The following is a 26,223-nucleotide window of genomic DNA, read 5'->3' as shown; positions in this document are numbered from 1 at the left end:
AGAAAGAAAGAAAGAAAGAAAGAAAGAAAGAAAGAAAGAAAGAAAGAAAGAAAGAAAGAAAGAAAGAAAGAAAGAAAGAAAGAAAGAAAGAAAAAGAAATAAATACATGCCAAAAGCTACCCCATAACAGCTGCCATTTCCATATTTCTAGGAAATAAATAATTAGATTAAAGGCTGTCACAATGACATATTCAAATAGCATTTTCTTTCATTCCTGATGACCACAAAAGCCCACAAGTGCCTCCCCCAATGGATTTTGATGGGGATGAGATAACTAACAGAACACAAAGCCATTTACCTAGTTCTAAGGAAAAACAGTAATTTGTTACTGTCCAAACACTCTATTCTGCAAATATGTGACACAACAAAACAATGAAATATGAAGTGGAAATCATAAAGCAGCATGCAGAAAATTCTAGTTGTATGTTAGAGAGAAACAAAGGATCAAGAACTTCAGACTCTTCTTATGAGGCCCTACCAAATGCATATGACCAGACTATATATAAAGTTGTATTACCACACCAAGTTCTTTTCTCTGACATCCAAACCTACAAACAAAACCCACCAAACTCCTAAACAAATAAACAACCCGTGATCAAACATACCCTTTCTACATTCCAGAGCATTAGTCTGCAGGCATTCTCCAGGTATATCAAATAAATTCTTCAAGCAGATGTGGTCTTTGCTCTACTTTTACCCACCAAAATCATATTCTTCATTTAATTCAATTGTCTGCTACTATACATGACTCCGGTTATCTGAGCTAATCTTTCACTAAGCCTAAAATTTATTAATTTCAAGGCAAGCAGAACTAATGACTTGAACAGACTTGTACATGTGTAAGATTTCACAACTGTTTCCACTAGTGTAGTCTAACTCTAAATCAAGCAGAAATAGATATTCTTCAAATGAAGAACTAACTTTATTTACATAAATTATTCTGTTTCTTCATAGAGTGATTACAAAATCACCCAGCTGTTAATGGGGGTGAAACAGATGTGCACAATCACAGGACACTGTAATGATACACATTTGTCAAATCCTGACTATTTTTGTGATATGATTAACCATAGGCGTGAAGAATAGACTTTTGTCCCTTGCATGTAATTCTGTATGTAACATTTTGTTTCAATAAGTAGGACTATTCCTTTCTTCCCAGAAAGACCATAGTGAGAAAGATATTTGTTACTCTAAAGTACTGCTTCTCCTGGCAACAAAGCATTCATTTAATCAAATGGTTGCCTGAAGTAGAACACTTCTGATGTTAGAAACTGAAAAAACCAGCCCTGCTCCAAAGGCAGAAGGTCAATGAGATTCTAAGCTAAATTATTACTCAAATGGAGGCCTTAAAAAAAGCATTTCATGGCTAAAATGCTGCAATTTTTAGTGTTCCTTTCAAAATGCTAATTGAATTCCTCTATTTTAGCTTTAAAAATGGAAAAATGAAGTTCTAAATTGAAATGTCACGCCAAGGGCACCATTTTTTGCATAATTAAATACTGCACAGCAGGAAACTGCAATAGTTTGGAAGTAAAATGTATCATCAATTTATTATGTGACCCGATTTGAACTTAACAATTTTCAACTATGCTTTAATGATTTATTTTTTTGTGTGTCTGTAACAATCACATTTATTAAGCTTATTAAACTTTAATTAGCCTTAACAAATGTTATTCTGAGTCTGGCAGTGAGAAATTCTTAAATGATGCAAAGCTAGGCTGTGCCGTGTATAAGCTATGAATGTCAAGAGATTCCCTAGTCTGGTTTGTCTAGTCTGGAGGGGAGAAAGCTGAGAGGTGACCTCATTGCTCCCTACAGCTTCTGAGAGAGGGGAAGGTGTTGGACTCTATCATTCTTAAAGGACTCTTCAAACTGAAATGTTCTATTCTGTCTTAATGTGCACTAACTTTAAGAAAAGTGGAAGGGTGTGGGTGGATGTAAACATCACACTGTCACAGGCTATTACCCATTTCCTGGTAACTCCCTGGTTTGTTGGTTAAGCCATGTTAACAAAAGACTTAGATAACCCATGTGAACAAATCATAGGATAACTCAAACCGCAAGCACCACGCAAGTAACTGGCCTAACTCCTGCCCAGTAAATCTACAGAAGAGCCTGTACTGAAAGATGTAATGCTGAGAGAAACTGGCTAAGAAGTCAGGATGACACATACCTTAAACCCCAGAAGAGGTGGCCGAGAGCAGCTCGTTACAAACTTGAGTAGTTTGCGTTTCTCCTCATCAGTGAACCTTTCTACAACTCTCCAGAACGTCTTTATTACAGGATGGTCTGCTGCATAGCCACCTATAAAGAGATTTAAGGGATTTACAGACAGAGCAGTTTTATGCAAGAAATAAACCCTTCAGGTAACATACCAACAATTTTGAAAACTCTGCAAAAAAACTCAACGCTACAAGGTTCACAAGGCTAACTCTGTCATTTAAAGGTATCTTCAATGACGGCATTTCTAGTGTCTCATTCATTGCTTATCCATGGCTACTATCCCTTTCAGCTTCTTAACCACTAGGAAACCTAACAGTTTTCTTTGTATTCATGGTAAATTCAGAGAAGAATGAAGACACCTTACATTTTCTCACAAGGAATAAGTATGAATTCTCTCTTTGGGCTGTCTGAGAAATAAATGACCAAGTCATTTGCAGAATTACATTTTAAGCTTACTTAAAAAAACACTTGCATAAGAAGCAAATTAACTTATGCCTTATCAGTCATAACAGATATTTATTTATTCATTTACTTTACCTCACATAAAACATACAGACCTGAGTAATTTGTGAAAGATTTAAGGTCATCCAAACTAATAGGAACCTGGGCACCAGAGATCAAAACCTAACAGTGAAGGAAATCAGACAACTGTATTAGAGGCAAAAGTAATAATTAAAAAACCAATATTTGCAGTTTAAAGCATGTTTTCTGCAGTTTAAAGCAGGAGTACCTGTATTTCCTGTTGATCAAACATTCGTAGCCATTCCAGATTCACAACATTGGCCAATCCCTGACGGAAAGCCAGACAGTGCTGTCGGATCTGTTTGTTCAGCCTGTAGTCTGCCACCAGGTGGATGTAGGCGATTCGGTTAGCGCTGGTCACAGGAATGTCCTTCCCACCTGGCTTCAGCTCAACCACCTGCAAACACAGCTAGGCTTCATCACCCTGATAAACTTTAATCCCATTTAACTGGAAAACTGAACGGCAAGGCATTCTAGTATGTGAATGTAAAAAAGTAATGGAAAAAAAACAAAATGGAGGAAAACAAACCTACTGTAATTGCATTTAGACATAAAACAGTAATTGTCATCAAAAAGCCACTGGTTTTTACCTATTCTACTCTTTACTACATGAGGATAATTTTGCTGAATAGCAGCCCAATCTAAACAGACTTTTAGAGTACTGAAAGGATTAAGTAACTGAAAAGCTGCAATACAGTCACCTTTGGAACCTTTCACAAGAGTGCTTGGCTTTCCACCCTGTAGAGACAGGGATTTACTTATTTTTAAGGTAGAGCATTTCAGCCAGGAATAATAATCCTTTCTTTAGAGTATACAGAATTAAACACAGGAATATTTTTCTTTTGCAATACACTACCCAATAACACGAGCTCTTTCAGTACTAAAGAAAACACAGCTCCCCTGAGCATTCACACTTGTTCTGATTCATAGACTTTAAAGGCCAAAAGAGAACATTAAGATCTGTGAATATGACCTCCCAGATAACACAGGCTACAGAATTCTATTCAGAGATTCCTGCCTTTTACTCGATAAATCCACTGATGAGTTTAGTCTTGCAGGTTAGCAGATAAAGAAAACAAACACAAGCATATGCTTGCATTGTAACAGTGGTATCGTCACAGTGGATTAAAGGGAAAATGCATTCAGTGTTTAATTTTCCTATTTAATTTATAAAGTTGAAAATGCCAGGTAAAGATTTCCTATTCAAAAAGACCTCAAAACAAGCCACTGTGTCTTTGAAGTTCTATCAGCATGTGTTTTGGTTTTCATCCATCCACCTTCTGCCACTAGATGGTGCAAAGCCGCAACACACAGGTACAGGATGGAACAGAGGCTTCCCAAAATGCAAATCCTTGTGCCATCACCTTGTTTTCTATCATGTACGTCTAAGTTAAAACGTATATTCCACCTTAATTTTGTTCCTTACCAAAATGTATTTTTAAAAGCAATTGAATTATACATATTTAGGTGTTTGGATAATTCAGACAATACCATACAACACTGTAATTTTATTCCAAACTCACAGAATGTGTCTTCAAAATAAAGAATATATTAACATGGGATAGAAAAGTATCACACTTGTTAAAATCTGCCAGGAAAGATGGTTTACTTCTAATTTTACTTTGTTTTTTCAGGAATGTGGAAATAAGTTCTGCTTTTAGCCTCTGACTCAAGGTTACAGACACCTCCAGTTACTGTTGCGCACACTTCTTATTACCACCTAAAACTTTCAAGGCTATAAAGTCAATGATATGTTACTGCATCTACTACTTTGAACACAAGAATAAAACAGAAGTACATATACATACACACCATGAGAAACAGTAGAAAATACCACTCAGGGAGAATGAATTCAGGAGATTTATCTTCTGGTTCGCTGATAATTATCTAACATGCAAGGCTGCTTTGCAATGTCTTTAGCGGCAATCAGCAGCAACTCTACTAGCAAACTAATGTAACTCCTGCACAGATGTGGCAACTGGCTTCCCAGGCTCACAGAGAATAAGGGAATAGTAAAGGAGTGAAATACTTTATGAAAGAATAAGGGCCATGTCACCTAGGCATTCTGAAGTATGAAGAACTTTTCTTTGCATGAGTACTTAAGACAAGTAACCTACATAACTTCAAAAAGCATTTGTTCTATTAAATAAAGTCAAGAACTCTTACAAGCCTGTTTTTAGCACAGATGAATATATTCTTCTTTTCTCTTGGCCTCCCATCACTCTTTGTTGTTTTTTCCCCTTTCACACCATCGCTGAAGTTTTTCCCCATTCTGGAAACATGTAGATAAACGTCCTACCTTTCCCTATCATCTCCCTTCCAGATGTTCAAGCAGAGTCCCAGGTAGGAAACTCGACTGTCTAAGAATGCAACTGCTATAAGCATTATAAATCTGTCTGAATACAATCAGCCTCAATTTAAACATTTGCTTCTCAAAAAACTTCCATTATCATCCATCCAACCCACTGTATCCTCATAACGAAACCACCACAAAAACTTATGTGGTTATTTTTAAGAATTCAGAGTCATCTCTTGTGGAAATTTAAAGGCAAAGAACTCAACTTATATTTGTTAAAATACTTCCAGTAACAAAAACAGCATTCACATCTGCTTTAAGAAGCCAATCATGTCCTGACATCAACTTCTACACTTTGGGTTTCATAGAAATTGCTGTCTCATAGTCCTTTTGAGACTTTTTACTTGCTGCCATTTTATACAGCTGATCTAGCAGCTGAAAACTAGTTTGGTATTACTGCATTAGACGGTTCTTCATCAAAAATTAAAGCTATCTAGTGTTGGAAGGTAAGGTTGATGGCAGAGCTCCCCAATTAACAGGTCTAATGTGCAAATTATTAAGTACCATTTTCAACTTCTGGTGAATGCACTTTGACAATAGTTTAATGGGATCTAAAAGCACATTACAGGATTGGAATCAATACTCTGGTAATAGAATTTCTACCTTCTACCACTGACAGGCAATAGAGCCTCTTCTGAATGCGTCTTTCATTGCCACAACTGCTGGATGGACACTGTCACACAGATGGCTACTTACAATGATAGATTTATGATGCATTTATCGAGCACTAATTCACTAGTCACTAAAGTGGTTGTTTAGATGAAAACTGGAGATAATGTACATTCAACATAAGGAGTGCCAAATTAAGCTCTTTTCCCAAAGTGAATTAGCATTACCTTGACACAATCAATTAGTATGCAATGGTTACGAGTCAAATACCAGACAGAGTATTTATCCACAAGGTTTATTAAGATAATTAAATGAAATAGAAGAAGCAACTTGTTGCATTAAAACACAGAAGGTATTGAAAGAACCAATTAGTTGTATCAAACTACACTAAGATACAGTTTCATTAAAAGACAGTTAATACTTCAAGAGTATAGTGTCCTCTCTCCAAGTATAAACAGCAATAAAGCATTAGAGTACTTCATTTAACCAATGTTTCACTTAGTTACTCAAAAGCTCACTATTACATTTAACCTTTAAGGTTATGCCAAGTAACTAAAGGCACGTATACACTTATTACAAGTTTTATGGCAGCAGGTGCCGCTGGCATCATGTCTGTCCTGGATCTCCTTGTGTGTTATTCCTGAGCTACTTCACTTTCTGTGTCCTTCTACCTTACTTGTTGAGCTTGGTTCTAACTTGCTGGTACGGCTGAGTTTTTGAGGATGTATGTAGTGGACATATGTAGTACAGAAATTACTACCTTTGCAGAAGATATTAACTAAACTGGATTTATGTAAATGAAGATACAGAATACACACAGTAACAGACCTCCCCTCCCAGCAAGAAAGTCCTAGTTTACACTATAAATTGTCATCTTGTATGCTTTGCAACCCAATAACCAGATGCACCTATAGCAGAGAAATGAATTCAGTATCATAATTCAGCCACTTACAATCAACTCACTGTGATGATCCAGGAACCCAAAATCTGAGGCTATTATTTTAAAATTGCAATACAATCCACGTTTTAAGAGCTTCCTAAATGGCAGGAAATTGGTAAAGGGAAAAGTAAAGACCAAGTCTAAGCCTGATGCTGTTAAGACAAGTCCTGGACAGCAATCTGGCTATGATTTAAACAGCAATAAAAGAACTCAACATCACAATTGCAAAGATTCGCTGCTGCATCTCAGTGGTACTACTGCTGTGCAAGCATGCCCAGACCAAGCCTTCCTCAGCCAGCTTGCAACCCAAAGAGAACTTGATTCTCACTTATAGAGCTTTTATGTATTTCACAAAGAAAAAGCCCTGAACCAGTATGCACAATGTTGTCAGATCTACTATTTGACCCAAATATTAAAGAGCATTGAAAGCAGTCCACAAGCACACCAATTGTAAATTCTCAACAGTCAAAGGAGGAGCGTGACAAAGGAGGTTAGCTGTATTAACCACACGCTGACATGTTTTCTACCATGAGCACACACAAGTGATCATTAGCTTTCACAACAGAGTAAACAGGCCAAATGCAAACACACTACAGACTCAAACTTATGGACCTAACTAACCACTTCTAGAAGCAGAGAATTCCACTCCTCTGACTCACTGGTGGCCCAGTCCCCCAGAAAAATGAAGATGTTGTTCTCTAAAAGTTGAAGTACCATTTCAGGCCCTCTCCTCTGACTAGTGGTAACAGCTGAAACCACCCGTATCTCACAAGAGAGCACTGTTACTTAAAAGCACCAGTTTCTAACTCCAATTCCAAAACCAAACAGTTCTTCTATAGTCTGCTTATCATCTAACTTCTGCAATTGTCTGAAGTGGAATCAAATAACATTATTATTTATTATTCAAACTACCAGACCCTTCTGTCACTGTCAAAAGTACAGTTCCAAAGTATAAAACGCATTATTTCCTACTTCAAACACAGGGTCAGAATCCCTACAGATACCTCACACCAGACAGCATCTGTCACAGTTATTCCTTATCACTTTCAAAATGAAAATAAATGAGTAGAGATGTTAATATTTCATCAGCCATACACTGAAGAGAAAAAAAAAACCCAAACAACCCCAAAGCCACTCCTTACCTGTGCTTCCCCGAGGTCATTGTTTACCACAGTGAAGTTTAGTCCAAGTTCTTCTACATCTCCTTCATAGCTCTTGAGGAAAAGCAAGTTTTTGTACATTTCTGGATCCAATGAAGCTAAATGATGAATGTCAACATCAGCACTTGTCCCCAGCAATTTTGAGAGGAAAAAACTAGCAAAGGGCAGCTCCACCAGCATATTTTCATAAAGAGCCTGAAAAGCAAAGCAATTAAAAGCACATTACATTTCACTGTGACACATGAAAGAATTACAAATACCGTTGTCTATTTCTCAGCTCAGTAATACGGTGCCCAAATAGGATCTTCTAAGTATGGCAATAGCCCAGATATTGCAATAATCTTAAAAGTTTCAACTCAGTTTTGAAACTTGAACATCTTTGTGAAATAGAAAGCTCCAAAATTTTACAAATTAATGATGCAATGACTTAAAATGCAAGGTCACCACTTACTTACCATTGATCTTTGTGTGCAAAGTATTATGGCAAATTGGAAGAGCATAAATTGTACAGGTTTTTTTCTACAAGAAAAACTATGCTTTAACAACCAAAAAAACCAGCTTTTACAAATTCATTGCTGCATATTTGGATGAATGATGGTACTCCTGCTTACGTCCAAGTGGAGAACTTGTCACACCTGTACTGTATGTCTCGTTCTTCCTACATCTGGTACTGTTACACTGCCAAATGGCTACTGATTCAGAAATGAGTCTGAGCTGAACTTGCAGTATTCATGAAAATGTGTATTTTTAATGTAAAGTTAAACCTTCCTCGGAAATTACTGAAAATGGACAAGATCACAGAAACACTCGGCTGATGCAGTGTACATAAATAGATTACTCCTCAGTGTACAATGAACCAACTTTACACATTTTTCACATAATCATTCATAACTGGATAAAGACATTTAGGGAAACACTTCAAAAAAGGAGAGATGGAAACTTCATAGCGAGGAAACGCAAGCATGACAATATTTAGAGAAAGCTTACATGAGTAAAACAAACATAAAAGACTTTTCCTTTCAAGAAAGCCCTAAAATACATTGCCTACTTATGGCCTTTCCTATTGCCCAGCTTATTTGCCACAGTGCACCTCAGATTTTCATGCTATCAGTACTATCACAGCTGGGCTGATCAGGAAAAGCATCATCAACACAGCACCGCTGTTTGTTCTCTGCAAAACCTGTATTTTGGCATTGCTTAATTCATCTGTAGCCTGCTACAAGCTTAATAAATACATAAATCAGGACAGCACAATGAACATAAAGGGAAAGAAAGAATAAATGCAGCTGTAATCACTAAATGATATTCCAAAGACTTCAAGAAAAATACACACAATTTCTTAAAACTTTTGAAAGAACAATTCTATGAGGTGAGTTAGACCTTGCAGAAAGAATTGACAATAACGAGTTCAAAGCCAAAGGGTGCATTATATTTAGAGCTATATGATTTATTCAAGGTGTAAAGTCGAAATCCTCATTTGTATAGTTGACTTTAAAAGCAAACTAGAGGGATAAATCATTAATTTGCAATGTATAAGGTCAGTGTTTGCTGTTCCTGCATTAGTAACAATAAAGCTATTGTAATTCCTTAAATATATCAAAGCTACCCAGATTTAAAATGGGATTCCATCTATGACTCATAAAATGGAAATGCAGAGGTGCAATTTTTTACACGAGGCAGGTTTAAGCCTTTAGAGCATTTAATATACAAGGACTAATAAATGATAGCACTAAAAACTATGATCACATCAGCTAAATGGATTATAAATTAAATTTCCATAATGTATGCAAGCGAAATACAAATGTAGACATAAATCAAGGTATTTTCTAAACACAGGTTAATTACACAAATTCAAAACCTGTCTATTTTTTATGCAAAATAATCCACTTAGCATTTTTCAAACTGGTCTTAAGTCTCAGCCGCTCGCAACACTTGATCCTAGAAGCCTATCAATAATTCCGCGTCAGGAAAAAACCAGCAATAGGTATATTGAAGAAACTTGTATGTTATTTTTCAAGTGTCTGTCTTTTATGAGTGTTTATTGCTAGAAATTGTGCCAAAATGATTTGAAATAAAAAGGATTAATTATAGTAGAAGCTTTTTAATATAAGTGAGTGCAGCTGCAATGCAATTAATGCAAATCGTGACGCTATCAGGAAAATAAATGTGAACAACATCACTGGCTATTTCTGTTTGCTGCCAAATAACTTCAGTAATTTACTACATTAAGAATCAATAAAAAAATAATGCTTCTGAAATGCATCACTATTAATCTTCAGGTAATTCCAAAGCGAACATTTATAACTTCATCTAAAAACTATAGAAAGCATTTTTAAATAAACTAAATTTTGCAACTTGAAAATAACTTTAATTAGTACCACTCCTTTTAGTTAAGTAATTGCAGAGTTAGAAGCAAATTATTTTTGGGAAAAAGACAAAGAATAATGTTTTAATTAGTATAAAAGTCGAGCTGTCCTAATAAAGTCGAAGAAAAAAAAGGTCAGTAAAAAGCTGGTAAGTAAAAATCATGAACTCCAGCCTCCAAGGTGCAGCCAGGATTATAGATTTAAGGGGAGAGATCCACTCCTTCCCTCATATTCCCTTAACAAATTGCCTTGGGAGCTACTGTTACCCAGTTTTGAGCTGTTTCCTGCCCACCCAGCTCTCTGAACTGGCCATCTGCAACAGGAATAGCTACAGTTGGGGAAGCATGACCACCCCTTAGAGATAACCAGCTGTGGAGAAATCTTTTTAACAAGATTAGCTGGTTGCAGCTACAGTAAAGCATTTGTACAGCCTGGTTCAATTAAAACTGATTGCAATATTGACTAGTTACAAAACTCTTTACTCGTTTCAGCAACATGGATGACAATTTGATAGTCTAAACTGAGAATTAGGAGGGTATTATGTTGAGATACTTAAAAATACTCTGAATTGTTAATTATCTGTGATGTCAGGAACAGGGAACAGCAAAGGCAAACAGCTTTTAGAATACAGGCATCTCAGCAACTCGAGTGCGTCTCAGCTGTAGGCAGCAGCTACGAAGGCAGGTTGTGGGGGGACAGTTGAACCAGATGATCTTGTAGGTCCTCTCCAATCTTGTGATTCTATGATTCTACGCAGGTAGAAATATGCAGCATGCAGTTCTTAGGGCTCAGAGGGCTCTTCCTTGCTTTCAGAATAACAAGAACTACATCTGAGTGGGACTGTGGTATGTCCATTATCCAAGCACTACAGGTCCCACAGCGTACCTGTTTAGTTATATCTACCTCCTTTAAAACTGGACAAAGTTTAGAGCATCAAATCACTTCCTACAAACATGAACACACATCAGCACTACACAGGAGAGGACGCAGGACATTACAACATGCTGAACAAAGTTCCAGTTGTGTAAACAAGTTCACTAAACCTCTGTGAGCATGAAGCAGCTTTACTGCTTTTACTTACACTTTCAGGTGTGCAATTAATTTTCTCTTTTATCATTTCAACTCAACTCTTTCTTGGTAAAACTAATTAACCACTGTTCACACCTATATTAATATTTCACAGCCCAGAACTGCGTGTTAAAACCTAAACAAGAGTACAGTCTCACCCCTAGAAAGATGCAGGGCTTATGGGCTGAAGCAGTAAATGATAGGACTCCAATTCAGTTACTTCCCTAATCAGCCCTCGAGACCTCAACCCCTTGTATTTCAGTCATTTTAAACAGTTACTATTAAATAATACTTAGCACTTACAGAGCGCAATAGATCTTCAAAGCTGTACAGAACCATTAATTAAAACAGTAAAAGAATGGCAAAAGCATTATCACTTCCTTCTACTGCATTATTTATATTCTATAAATATTTCACCATAGTCAAAAACGCTTTGTGGCCAGCAAACAAAAAACATAAAACTTAAAACATAAGATAAGTAAAAACTGACATATGCCCATATTCTTGAAGCACTTTTAAAGTTACTGTTTTGTAATTTTAAAGTAATTTTCTTAAAGGTAGACTCAATTACATCCTTTAAAGTTGGCAAAATCAAACTGATATGGCAAAACAGGAAACTAAAATTACTTCTATTTAATGCATGCCACAATGCACTATGTCCACTGTTTGGTAGCTCTAAGTCACTTTCTCAGGGAACATCTTGACAAAGGCGTAGATGTGAGTGAAGGGCTTTGCCTGCCAGCTTTGCTCTGCTCGATGTACAGATCCAAAACTGATTACAGGAATGAGATGAGCATAAAGTGAACTCCGGACTGACTCATTAACACATCACCATTTAAAAGCAGGGATGCATTTCTAGACACTGTTGGTGCATAACAGTTTTAACAACCTCGAGTTCATTTCCAATTTCAAAGTGTCAAGTCATTCAAGTAATTTTATTCTAAGAATTTAGAATACAATTTTATTACATGAAGTTTTATTACCAAAATTGAGTGTTTCAGAAATTTTGGTAAAGGTCATCAGTTACCTCTGTAACTTAGTCTAAATATACAGCATCAACTGCAATCAGTATCATTTGGGATAGAGAAGGGTTATAGGTACTGGATAACTTAGAGTTAATCATTCGCTACTGAAGTTCCTGTAAATGCTTAATAGATTTTCTTGACTCAAATTTAAACATAATTTAATAAGAACAGAAGATAAAAGGTGGACATCTCCTTATTTAAGCTTCAATCTTTGGAACAATTGGAACGCTCACTGCTATGTGACTAACCTCTGGATGGGTTTCTAAGATAAATCTGTATTATAATAGCAGTGAAAATAGTCACTTTCAAAGAGAGTTCAAATCCAATAAAGAATTTCAGTAAATATTCCAAACTTAATTGATTTAAATGGATGTAGGTGTTTCCAACCATGAAAAAAGATCAGGATACCATTACCACACACTCTAGCTGTTTATTTATTCCCTGTCTAGGAACCTGATTTAGAGGCAATAAAATGCAATCAGTACACAAACCAGAAGCAGGAATCATCTGCTAATGGAACTTTTAATTGAGGAGTGACCAGTGACATGAGGTAATTCTTTCCATGCAGAACTCCTTGCAGAGACCTCTATGCACTTTATCACGGTAAACAATCACTAACATATGCATTAAAGAAAATTTAAATACATTATGACCCAATAAATATCACAATCAATCAATACACACTTTTCCTTCCTAAAGATTTAGAGTTAAAATACCACATTTTGGTAGTCTTTTAGCATTAGACATATATTTACAAGGTTACTACCAATATAGCTATTTGTAATCAAAAGATAATTGGTTATGTTAAATGAACCAGTACACAAAGGGACTGTCAGGCTGAATAACCATGTCAGAAAACAGATTCAGAAGAGCTTACATCTACACTCATAGGCAAGGAAATAACTTCCACAAACTATCAGTTTCACTCACAATTCAAAGAGGATCTTTAAAGGACAACAAGCAAAGGGGTGGGTTGGCATAAAAGCGGAGTGGTGGAAGTGGTGGAACCTAAGCGTGGATACTGCCTTCCCAAACATCTAAGTTGAATCTGAGTTCTGACAAAACAACTATGAACCTTCTCAGAAATCCAGTGTCTTCAAAAGACCGCAGACTGCTTAAGATAAGAAACCTAATATTATATGTCAAAGGTAGTTCTTATGTTCTTCAGCAAAATGAATGTACAACCTGCTTGTTCACTTCAATATGCAAGAATAAGGAAAGAGAACTGGAGATGGTTGAATTCAGTACAACTGAAGTTGTTGAGTGCATGAAACTAAAATCTCCAGCTTCAGACTCAGCCTCTTAAAGGTGCAAAGACATCCATTGCAGAGCCACGTAAACAGAAATCAGCAAGTTCAAGTCTAAAAGGAAGGAAACCATAAAAATGATAGTTCTTCCAGTGGATTTCCTGACATGTAATTAAACTAATGCTAATATATTGTGAAACAACTGTATTATCTATACATAATGTAAACTAATTCTAAACACAAAGATTTGTAGCCAAGTGTCAGTGGTGCCCAGTGACAGGACAAGGGGCAATGGGTACAACTGGAAAACAAGATCTAAACATGAAAAAAAAAAATCTTCTCAGGACACTGGCAAAGGCTGCTAAGAGCAGTAGTGGAGCTTCCTTCTCAGGAGATATTCAAAACCTGTCTGGATGCTTTCCTGTGGAATCTGTGTGGAACTCCTTTAGCAGGGAGTTGGACTAGATGAGCTCCAGAGGTCCCGTCCAACCCCTACAGTTCTGTGATCCTACGAATATCCTTTTCCTCTGTCACATTAATGTCACTGAATAGATGCAAATCTAAGCAGGAAACGGAGAAAGACAATACAGCTGGTATACAAGACTCGGATTAGGCCTGAACACAATGATGTTCAGATTTGAATTCTGCAGCTGTCACTATTTTCCTGATCCCTGCTTCTGTTGAAGCGCTTAACAATGTTTCCAACTTTCCATGTTTGCAGCAGATATTCAAAACCCAATCGAGGGAAACCCCTCGCTTCAGATTCTCAGGTGTTGTTCCCAAGTTCCCACTCTCTGGTTCTGTCGCTTCAAGGTTCGGTTGCCTGCCAACACAACTTCTGTGTTCTAGCAAATCAGGTCTGCTACACTGCCAAAGCTGCAACAGCAAAGTCCACACATGGGAAGATTTTCAGCACTGATAAAATATTACTGCATGTATAACCAAACTGGTTGCTTGCTGACTGCCCAATCATACCTACTGTGAGAGCAAATGGATTGCAACATCCCATCCTCAACTGTGAAAGGCTACATGGGTCAAGTCTTCACTTTTCAGAAAGGACAAAGAAGGATTTGGGGATAGAATACCTCTGTCTGAATGTCCCTGAGAGCACACGACAGCATCAGATCTCTGGGTTCAGAAAGCCACTACTGTTCTTCCAGCAGGGGAACTGAGAAGTTTCCAGCTGCAAAGCCCTCCGGTGGTATGATACCACTACACAAGGTGCTCGTGGTAAACTGAGCTTTTACTCTCAAGAAAGGGAAACTGCTCAAAAAGTTCTAACGTTAAAATAACATTTACATTGCAGAGCGAAGTCACTGAAAGTTGAGAAATGTAAACTTTGGAAGTGTTTGAGTAGCTGCTGGTTAAGCGAACTCATTTCTATATTGGTTGGATTGGGTTTTTTTTGTCTATTTTCTCTCTTTTTTTTTACAAATGGTTTCAGACAACATAAGTGACTACATGATCACATGGTATTATTTTTTCACAAGACTTCTTGCTCATCCAGCCATCAGTAAAAGCTGCCATGCAGTTTGCACAGCATGGATTTCAGTCTAGCTACACAAGTACAACCTGGACAATTAGTAATTCACTCAAGGGTTACAGTAATTTTTAAATGCATGATTTTTATATGCACAATTTTTAAAGGTAAGTTCTAAATCTCCAGTTGTCTCTATTTCTTAACTGAACAAGTAACAAAGAAGACACCAAGCTGTTAAACAATTTCCCGATGAGAATAAAAAGTGAATCAGGTGCAATCCTACAGTACAGAAAGCTGAGCTGTGGTTACCAAGAGACAGAGAATTTTGATAGATTAGTATATTTTAATGCATTTGTTCTCTGGTAGTGTTGAAACTTGTTAAGTGAGAGTTTTCGGTGGCAGTGTTCTTTACATACCGGTTTCCACAAATAAGAAATTGCTGTGGATGCCTGATTGCTTCCTTTGCAATATATCCGCTTTGTTTGCAAAGAGGCTTTTAATAACCTACTATTGCTCTCAAATAACCCTGTGCAAAGCATAAAGTAGACACATTGTTAAAAACAGGTGAGTGGGTATTCAATAACTGAACTGAGACCACTATACTGGCAGGTTTTGAACTGTATGGTCGTGCCTTATCTTTCCGTTGGACTCATCAGGTCTCTAAATACATGACTAAAAAGGTGTCTGTGCAGCTGGATGTGGGTAATTATTAAATGATGCTGTCAGTTCATACCTTACGCAAACATTCTGCAAATACAAAAACAATTTATGCCTTCAAAAAGTTCAATAATAGACCTTCTGATTTTAAAAAGACGAAAGTGTACTTGCAGCAACTTACAGGAGATAAAATACCCTCTACAACTTCTCTCTCTGCAGTAACATTTAAAATCCAGATACAGAAAACTATGTGTTGTTTTGCCAGACAAAATTAAAGATTCAAAGTTACAATCATTTTATTGAAATATTCTTCTTGTAACTACACATACAAGCCTATAGAGCAGACTACGTAGGTTTCTTCCAACTGAAGTCTTCCTATGATCATATGAACTAAAGAACAGCAATCTATTTCAGCAGCACAGGTTTGTCAACATCCTCGTAAGCTTACAGCTGGATTAAAATAAGGACATCCAGCCGCATGTGAAATCTCACTGTAAATCAACAGGGTTTAGGCTCCAAAATACTTCATGCAGACAAATGAGACTTCATTTTTAATACATTCCATTTTAGATAGCAAAACTTTTGATGCAACTTAGTGAAATGAATGAGAAAGTTCAGTAAGATGTGGAAATAATGCTCAAACCCAACATTTGAGAGTTCTGAGGATCTTTCTACACTTGAGGAAAACGTTTCCCATCTACCCCATCCAAAAACATTCACTGAAAAATTTCAGTATTACAATAGCTTTAAATTACATAGCTCTGTTTTTACCTTTCCAAGCATTCTTCCAAGAAAGTAGTAATGTCGGGCATAAGAGTCTCCAACAAGCATCTGTGCGGCAGGATTGGGATAAAGAAGACCCTCGTTGGTGGTCTTAAAAAATCCCTGGTTAGGGTTAAATCCTGATTTAAGTAGTTCATTCAAAAATTCTCTGAAAATTCCACCACCATCAATACCAGCTTCATCAAGACCGTGTGCATTGAGCAAGTGAACACGAATGCGCTTTTTTAGGTCAGGTTCTGCAGAGAAAGGAGAAAGAGAGACTTAAATGTAACTAGCTACCTGAATTTTGCTTGCCACTACATGTATGTTTCTATCTATGCTATTTGTATATTTAAAAAAACAGGCACTAGTAAGTAGTACTGTTGCAAAATTGGCTTGAATTTCAGGATATTTAATGTGTAGGACTCAATTTGCACAAGGCATCTTGCTGTAAGAGAGCTCAAAGGATGAATTACAAAGACACTGGTGGGGGAAGAAAAATTCTACTAAATATTTTCACAAGCCCCAGTAATTATTTGACAATTCTATTTACATAAAGCATTGTGAATGAAAGGTTCTACTCTGTCTTGTCTGAAGGAACTGTCAGTAAGTGCTACACTCCTTTAGAGGGACTGACTGCTGTGCAACACCTTAAATAATATTCTTTGAAACCAACTTAATACTTCTGCTACTTTGGACTCCATGCTACGGCACATAATTCCACTGAGCAAGGTGTGTTGAAGTTCAATGTGTTCTGCTTATTTCACAGAAGATTGCTTTTGAGAGATTAAGAAGTTGTGATGTTGCTACATCCTAGAAATAACCTTACAACACTGCATTGTTAATTTATTTGTTGATTGACAAATACTGTACTGTACACACCTGCTTGCAACACAGAGAAACCTTACAAGGAGGTATAGGTGATACCATCATCCACAATCCTTTCCTGCCTTCCTCACACACAAAGGATGAAGAAATGAGAAATAAATGAAACCACTTCTGAGCCTGTTACCATCAAAGGAAGTGCTCCCACTCTCCTTTTATCCACCACCATTCATCCCCTTTTCCATAAGTCCACTCTTTTTAACCCTGAAGTGATCCATTTCAGCTCACTGACTTAGCGCTCATCCCTTTCTTTAGATTACTTTCCTGCTTGCTCTGATAGGTAACTGCTTACCCCTAGAAAAGAACATGGTCAGCACCACAGGCAATTCAGATACCCAGGCTGAGGAGCTGATGGTGCTTCGTGAGCAACAAGAGGTTAACTCAGTTTTCTTGCAAAGAATCTAATCTTACACTTCAGCTGCTATCTGCCATTTCTCTGTTGGAAATGTGAACAGTTCTTTGAGGTGGGGAGGTGGCAGAAAGACAGAAGTGGCTCAAATGTGGTTTTTTCCCTCCTACTTCACTGGAAATTCTCTCTGAATTTTTCTAATACAAATCCTAGAGCAAATAATATTGAATCCTTGAACTGTGTATGCATACCTGGGAACATAAGCCCTTTTGCTCAACTCACTGAAGGCTTTTAGACTATAAACGCAGCTTTTATAATAAACTTCGTATTGACCATGCTTACTTCCCATCTAACCAACCAATAATAAGTAAGTAACCTTCTACTGCTTCATTTCATGCACAGACTATGGATGGACAGTTGATATTCATGAAAAAATGCCCAGCATCACAATCTTTCCTGAACCACCAACCATCGAACTTAGTGAATACATCTAGATCTACTAGGAACTGCCCAGTCTTCCCACAAACTGAATTGTGTTTAAAAAATCACTAGTTAGTTCTTCACTCAGGAGAAATGCTCTCCCACATTCCTTTGCTGGCTAGAAAAAACAGGATAGCCATTTTTAGTCACAGCCGTTGCAAAAGATCTAGTAGCTCATTACTGTTTTGCTCAAGTAAGCAAATACATAAATACTTGATGAGATGGATTAAATACATTAGAATTTGACAACTTCATTGTAAACCTACCATTTTCAGGAGAAAGTTTATCATAAGCATCTTCATAAATATAATTTCTCCTAATGGTGACATTAATTCCATCCAGAAATGGCCCATCTCCTTGAACTTCTTGTTTATCAGCATAGATTAGCCTTTGAAAAATCTGTGAAAATGAAAAGAAATCAAGTTACTGTATAGATCTAGACATTCAATAAAAGATGGTTATTCACTGCTATTACTGTCCCTTGAGCTGCTTTGGGCACTCACTTTCAAGTGATTTGTCTTCTCTGTCATCGAGCTCCAGAAATACAGAGCCATGTCCCAGGGGAGGGAAGAAGAGGGGACAGACATGCAAAAACTTTCTTGTGCTAAGATATCATCCTCAATTCTTTCTACATAAAGAGGCACCTCTACAGACTTTGTGTCAGTCATTCCAGCTTCCTCTCCCTAACTTTCAGAGTTCTGAAATGCAAAGTATTCAAAGACAAAGGGAAAAGGTCATATGAGTATTCTGAACACAGAGGCAATCCTCATTTAGTAAACAATTATTTCCAGTAGCAAGATATGAGGTTTCCGTACTCCTCTTGGAAGCAGTGAGCAAGTAATTCCCAGTGATACAGTGGACAGCACTGCCTGAATGTCATACCAACTAACATTAAAAAAATAATAATAATAATGCCAGCTGAAGCATAAATTGAATTTCACATTGCTCCTGTGCAAGTCATCACAACAGGAACCCATTAAGACTTCCTCTGAATAATAACTGTAACTATGTTTCTATACCAAAATGCAGGATGGCTTTTTTGCCTAATGCATCAGTAATGTTCGAAATACCCCCAGTGCAGGGAGTATCTGTTTACTGATGTCCTCTCACATATTTCCCATATCGAATGAATACTTCAGTATATTTTCTAAGAGATGTAATCTCCCAGTAATATCAGATTGCTTTCATAACTAAAAATGTTTTTGCACAGATGTTTACAATCACATGCACACGTTTTGAAAGAGGAAAATCTGACACGAGCAGACAACACTAGAGTGAAATCTAACATCTACTACTTGTATGGATGCTACAGTTAGCAAACAAGACTCTCCTGGTAGGAGAATCACTGTAGACAAAGTCAGACTTCCCTATGGTGAACAGCAAAAAGCCAAGAAAATAAAAGCCATAAGGTACAGAAAGAGAAACACTCAACAGGCACGAAGAAAGAAGAAAAATCAGGAATAGCAGAACAGATCATACAGACAGACTGTGAAATCAGGACAACTGACTCTTAGCGTCATGATCTAACTTTGAATATACCCCTGACTGAAGAGGGAAGGGAACTAGAGTATCTCAGCAAGTCCCTTCTGATCTAAATTGTCCTATTGCTGAATGTCTTCAAGACACACAACCAGGCATACTTTCATTTTATGGACAGGGCATATGAATACACTGAGTGTGATTTATTAGCTACTACTGCACAATACTAGGTACAGTAAGTGATTTGTGGGGGGTTGTCAAAGAAAAAAGTTTGTTTTGATACAGCCTGGACTCCTACATGATTCAATGTTCATGCAAATGCAAATCCTGAAACCAAGAACAGGGGTGTGCAACTGAAGTATCTGCAGTGACTTAAGAATAACAGATGGAAAAGTGTGCCTGAAACACACTGTAACATCATTGCTGGCAAGCTAACAATAGCATGGGTTAAGGGAAATGGACAGTGAGGCAGACTGAAAGTTGTCTGAACAACTGTACTGAACCTGGGTCTAGCAAGCTGAACAACTCAACATAAAACTGGACTGAGTAATTGCTTATAACAACATCTAACTTTTGGAAATTCAAAGAAGTTAGAAAATGAAAGGATATATGGAGCAAACATAACCTTAACACCAGGCCTGTTATAATGGATGACAACTGGGAAGAGGATAAAATAATAGTAACGTCATTCCTACAAAACAACCTGCAGTAAAAGAAGTGGTAGGAAACTCCACAAGCATGTAGGCTCCTATTGCTACACAAAAAGGACCAAACTTGGTCTGACAAGCAGTTTAAGAGGATCTTGTCTTTGAATAACAGAAGCGTGTAGTCTGGAGCTTTATCCTTCTCACAAACCCTCAATTAATTCTTAATGATTGAAAAGATGCTATGCTCCAAAACAAGAATCTAAGTTTCAGTTTTTGTGATAATAGAAAACAGGTTTTATGAATTCCAGAAACTTAAGATATGTACAACTCCAAGCTTTATGAGTACAGAGGTTATAGACAGTGACAGGATGTTAACATACGAGCCCCTGCTTGAAGACACATCCAATTGTTTTGCTGTGATCCCAGTTCAGTCCTGCCACATGGCAGTACTTGACAAATACTGATTTACTTTCCCTATGGAACTGTTCCTCATTCCCTTGATGGTGCCTTGTAATTAAATGTTTCCAAGACAGTTCACTGAGCATTTTATTTTTAAGTAATTGGTACTTTTGACAACAATAGCAGTTAAAAAAAAAAACCAACCCTATGACAATTATAGCTTAAAAGCAGTATATACTGCAAATTGAAATAGCTGATAGAACTAGCGATTATATATTAAAAATCTAGAAAATACAGAAAAATGAGTCAAACAGTACAATAATTTTGGATTACTCTTCATGTTCATCTGCTCAGACACTGAATGCAAAAAGTCAATGTTTTGTTAAAATGGACATCTATCAACTTGTTCTGAGTAAATCCACTCTCTGCACCAGGCTCCAGTCTTGCCCCTGCAATCAGCTGGTAGTAGATATACAAGCTAGCACACTGCTTACCACAAGAGGGTGCAATCACGTAGATCAATCAGGAATTAATACATCATTGCTCTCATATCTTGGAATCTGTGTTCCTAATTTTAATACATTTACTATAAAGGACAACAGAATCATTAAAAAAGAAGAAAGTAGTCTGACTTTATATATTCAGGTGCCACATGAACAAGTATGGCATGTCAGATACTTCTGCAGAGAAACAATCCAGTTTCTAGTTAGCCACATGCTTTTTTAAGCTTACTGAAAAACAAAAGGAAACAAAGAATCTCAAAAACCAAAACTGAACATTAACTTAGAAATTAGGTACCTTTACTCTTTCTTCAAAAGGAACGACAAAAGGTAGCTCTGTCAGAATTGCAAGCTGTCGTTCTTCAGATACAGAAAGAGGTGCTGGTTCCAAACCCACTTAAAATAGAAATAATATTTTAATAATTTTGGAAACAATTTTAAACAGTTCTGACTTTTTTTTTTCTTTCTTTAAATCAAGTAACTCAATTTACTTTGCATTAAAATCCAGGTATTAAAATAGTTTATGAAACAGTAACACAAAGCCTTACCTTTCTTAACATGTTAGGCAACCAGAAATAAAAAGCAGTCTCAGAACTAAATCTATACAAACGTATTCATGTATAAGTTTCTTCAGAAGAAAAGTTACTGTCATATCACTGATTTTTTAACTTCTTAATTAAGAAAAAGCACATCACAGAAGACAAGATATACGTAATTATGACTTTAATCACAGGAATACACAACATTCCCAACCCAATATCCAAAACATTTGAAGCGCTTTCAACTACAATATCCACTTTCAAACAAATTCTTTTACACATTAAATAAGAATTAAACAAATCTTAAAAAAAATTAACAGAAAAACAGCATTTGTTTCTCTAGGTTTTCTCTCCTAATAGCAAGGTTACAGTAATCACACAACATCTTAGTTACTACAGAAATACTGCCCTTCTACAACAGGGCATCGCAGCAATGTTCATTGATGTGATGTTTTGTAGAGGAGGTTGGTTTTCGTTTTGTCAGGCTTTTCTGCTTGGGGGAAGGGGGGGGTTGTTTGTTTGATTCTGGTGTTATTTTTACTCCTTAAAGCACTTTAAGCAGAGATATAATAAGCACTAAATTAACAGGACATAACCCAATACACCACTATACTTGATGTATACTCATTTGGGGAAACCTTGAACATTGCAAGCCTTTGGAATTTCTGATGAAATACTTAACTGTGATTACACTTAGTTTTTTAATTAAAGTCAATGTGTGTTGTCTATTAAGCTAAGGGTTAAAAGCATTTTAAATAAAAAGTGCGTGTACAGCAAGGGTAAACTACTACACGACTTCAATGGTTCAATTATTCCAGTCAATTAGTCAGTTTTATCTGCATTTCTCCATCACAGCTTCTTTCTTTAAAGAGAAACATGGGATGGAGTCATCAATACAGAGGGCATTTAGAACTCACGAGTCTGCCATTTAGGCAAATGAAAAAGTGCAAATAAACACGGCCATATGCGATGCAGTGGTACTTTCATGCTAATTGGCTTTATCCCATATGGAGTCAAGAGGGCTTGCATAAGTCACACGCACACTTAACATGAATGTGCAAAAACAAGCAGGTGACTGCACGGGTTTTAGCCTGATTTCTTATCAAAATGATGTTTACACCAGCAGTGTAATCTTCTCTTGATGTGTTCCCTTCGATACATCTTTGAACTACACAGATTAATTTTAAATTCAACAGAGGATTCACAAATCCTCAAGTTTTGCAAAAAAATTGCAACTGGCTGAACAGAAATTCCCTTAGTGACCAGACTACAGGAAAGCAAAGAGATTTCAGCTCTTATGTGGCCTGCTTATGTGTTTGTCACCCAAATCAAGCTAACCAGGAAACAGAGAACACTGAGTTATGGGAAGGGAGAGAAAAGAGCGAGCTCAAGGTGTTTCAAGTCTGAGGGGAAGGGGGCTAGCAGGAGGCTAGCAAGATAGGAGGTGGATGAGAAGCTGGGAGTAACAAAAATGGAACAGGCCTGACATCAGGAAGTTGAATTTGGAAGATGCTGAGGCAATACAGCACGGCAATACCTAAAAAGCACACAGATGTTCAGCAATCTTTGCTAAGCTCTTATTTTCAAGACTTCCTACTACCCACTGCTGAGAGCTGGTCATTTCCAAAAGGAGAAACTAAACTGAACAAAAAATTTTGATTCAGAATTCTGAGGAGTACTTACACTAGATCAACTAGTTGCTACATAATAACTAGATTACTATAGCAATCTAAGTAAACTAAAATCATTGTAACGATTCAAAGAAAATTGGTCATCAAGAACAAGTCCTTATACTTCAAACTTGGACAAATCTCTTAGTTCTGCAGAACTCTATGGTAGCATGCAAAGGCTATGGTCTTCTGTAAACGATCTGCTGGCTATGACACTGGGAAGTGAAATCATCTTCAAAGAGAGAATGGACTCACAGACAAATTATTTTGCTGCTTAAAGGTCCCATTTTTAATCTAATATTAAAATCTTCCCAAGTATTTATGACTTAACTAGAACATAGCAAGGTAGAATTCTAAAATAGTGACATTATAGGAGTCTGAAAAGCAGAAGCAGACTGTCAAAATAGAAAAGTGCATTAGTTCAATTAAACTAGTGTAAGTTTTCCTTGATATCTAAGTTAGCCCAATTCTCACATGCTTCTTTAATAGTTCCACCTAAAAGTTTACTTATTTTGAGTGATTCAAAGAAAGAAGTCCAATCAGAGACGATATTTACTAACTGTAATTAATACTTATCATGATACCAAAAATATGTATACAGTAAAATAAAACATTATTATATTGTATATTACACAAATATATGCATTTTCTGTCTTCAGCAACTGCCTTTCATACATACTCACACTGTTTAACACTTATCACTTGTTACTGTTACACCTCATCAATGCCAGCAAAACCAGCAGAAGCTTGGAGAAGCTGTTACACAATATTCCAAAGATAAACAAACACACTCAAATAGGACCATAAATGACTGCTTTGCCTTCTGTTATTATTAAAACTTTATACAAGATGTTCAGCTCAACTCTGTAAAAGGTAGGTTTTCTACGCATTAGGCAACTGTGTTTTGCCTCAGTAAAGCCAAAGGTTGTATCTTACCATCCAAAGTAGACTGTAATGGTCCTATTCTTCCCATTCTTCTGACTCTCCATACATGCCTGGCAGATGGCACATAGAGCTGTGTAACCTAGTAGATGAACACATTAAATTTAGATATTTAAGATCCTACAAAAGTAGGGTTTGAATTCTGAGATGTAAAATAAATTCTCTTACTTTGAATTGAGAATCAAAATAACACTACTGCTTAAGACTACTACTTTAAGGTGGGTGGGCATTATTTCCCACCAACTCTGAAGAACTGTCACACAGAAATCTTGAACACAAGGTAAGCAAGCAAGCAATAATCAAAAATAAATGGAACAGTCTATAGCTTTTCATTGCCATGCAGCACATCCAACTATTGGAACATCTAACACTGCATGGTAGTTTGCCTCAGATATGATTGGCTTAAGATCCAACCTCAATGATTCAGAGGAGGCACATGTGCATTTATAACAGCGTTTTCATATGCATGCATACATACACAAGTTCAAGCAATGCCATTTTGTTCAAGGGCTTTTAGGAAAGAAGTGATCGCTATGTGAGATAAGCACAGAAAACTCGACTGAATTTTACTGTATTTTGGAAGTAAATTTTGAGGTATGATTCCATGAGAGAACAACTGCCCTATTTTTATTCTGAGAAAAGCTTAAAATAATATGAAAATTAACTGCAAAAAAGCTACACAATTTCCAATTCTCTGTGGTTGTATATAGAGCTTAATTGAAATACTGCACTGTAGTGTGGGTCCTACACTGTGGCCTGGTAAAGCAATTTAACATAGAGGCTTCTTAACAGATGCAAGACTTCTATACTACAGAGATAAGCAGTGTTACTACACATTTTAACCAACGTTAAAACTGCAAAATATCAACATTGCTGGTACTGTTAGGAATAAAAAATTAAGCTTCATCATCAGTAATGCTCTGTGAGAAGGAATATAATTACACTTACCTTATCTGCTTTAATGTTTTCTTGCTCTGAGAGCCAGTGATTTGGTGGACAGAAATTTCTCCTTGTATCTCTTGCTTTCAGCATTTTCACCAAGTTTGTGATGACCTAGGTGTCAGAAATACATACATTCAATATATGCTTAGTACTGTGAATGAAATTCTAGAAATTACAAGCTAAAACTTGAGGGAAAAAAAGTAAGTTAGAGTAAGTACTGATTTCATGCATTACTAAACCCTGCTTTTACACTTTAACTTAGCACATGAGTAACTGTGGTTCACTAGTATGTAATCCAAAAAACCTAGCTTATTAAAGACTCATTTCAAATTTTAAGAGCTAGGACTTAGTAATCCCTAGGATTTCACACCTATGAAGTGAAATGCTGGTTCAGCAAAGCATAATCAAATCATTACTAACACTGAATTACTTCTTAACAGAAATAATACTTAACTGAGTCATTTAACTCTGTTTTATACATTTTTTCCCCCACTTACTTATATAGGCTTTTAAAAACTTAAGCATACAAATAGATGCATGTTTAAGAAGAGACAGATATATGCCAGCTCTTTATTATACGGCAGCCCAAATCCAAGATTTTGAACAACCTGGCAGATGGCTAAATTCTCTCTCTGTCAACAGGAAAGAAGTCTCTCAAACTTCCATGCATCATTTTTCAATGAAAATGATCTACAGAAGATTGGAACTTTTGCTTTCCATCTTAAGATAACACAGGTCACATACTATACCACACTACATAATTCTTAGGTATCAATCAATTACAGCGGGTATGTCTGCCTACAATTGATGAACTTATTTAACAAGCTAGCAGAAGATCACATGATATGCTCCTTAATGGTCAAACTCTACAGAAGCCAACATCAGTTTCAAAAAAGTACAGAAGGAGAAGGCAAAAGCACTAAACAGGCACCAAAAGTAAATGAAAGATGTAACTAGTTCTAGTTGCTGCACTAAC

General features: G+C 36.7%; 1 protein-coding gene across 1 annotated transcript in view; it reads right to left on the bottom strand.

The window, feature by feature from the left end:
- UBE3C (ubiquitin protein ligase E3C) overlaps nucleotides 1-26,223 on the bottom strand; it is a 60,446-nt gene that overhangs the window by 2,334 nt on the left and 31,889 nt on the right. Inside the window, exons 14-22 of the mRNA XM_015852830.2 lie at nucleotides 25,254-25,358; nucleotides 24,300-24,387; nucleotides 21,453-21,550; nucleotides 18,396-18,528; nucleotides 16,425-16,672; nucleotides 7,793-8,005; nucleotides 2,954-3,142; nucleotides 2,781-2,847; nucleotides 2,174-2,304 (exon numbers count right to left, since the gene is read on the bottom strand). Coding sequence (XP_015708316.1) covers nucleotides 2,174-2,304; nucleotides 2,781-2,847; nucleotides 2,954-3,142; nucleotides 7,793-8,005; nucleotides 16,425-16,672; nucleotides 18,396-18,528; nucleotides 21,453-21,550; nucleotides 24,300-24,387; nucleotides 25,254-25,358 — 1,272 coding nt within the window. The remainder of the gene's footprint in view (nucleotides 1-2,173; nucleotides 2,305-2,780; nucleotides 2,848-2,953; nucleotides 3,143-7,792; nucleotides 8,006-16,424; nucleotides 16,673-18,395; nucleotides 18,529-21,452; nucleotides 21,551-24,299; nucleotides 24,388-25,253; nucleotides 25,359-26,223) is intronic.

Source organism: Coturnix japonica, chromosome 2, assembly GCF_001577835.2.
Source record: "Coturnix japonica isolate 7356 chromosome 2, Coturnix japonica 2.1, whole genome shotgun sequence".
Taxonomy (NCBI): Eukaryota; Metazoa; Chordata; class Aves; order Galliformes; family Phasianidae; genus Coturnix; species Coturnix japonica.
Note: the sequence above shows the minus strand (reverse complement) of the source record. Positions and strands in the feature narration are given on the sequence as shown.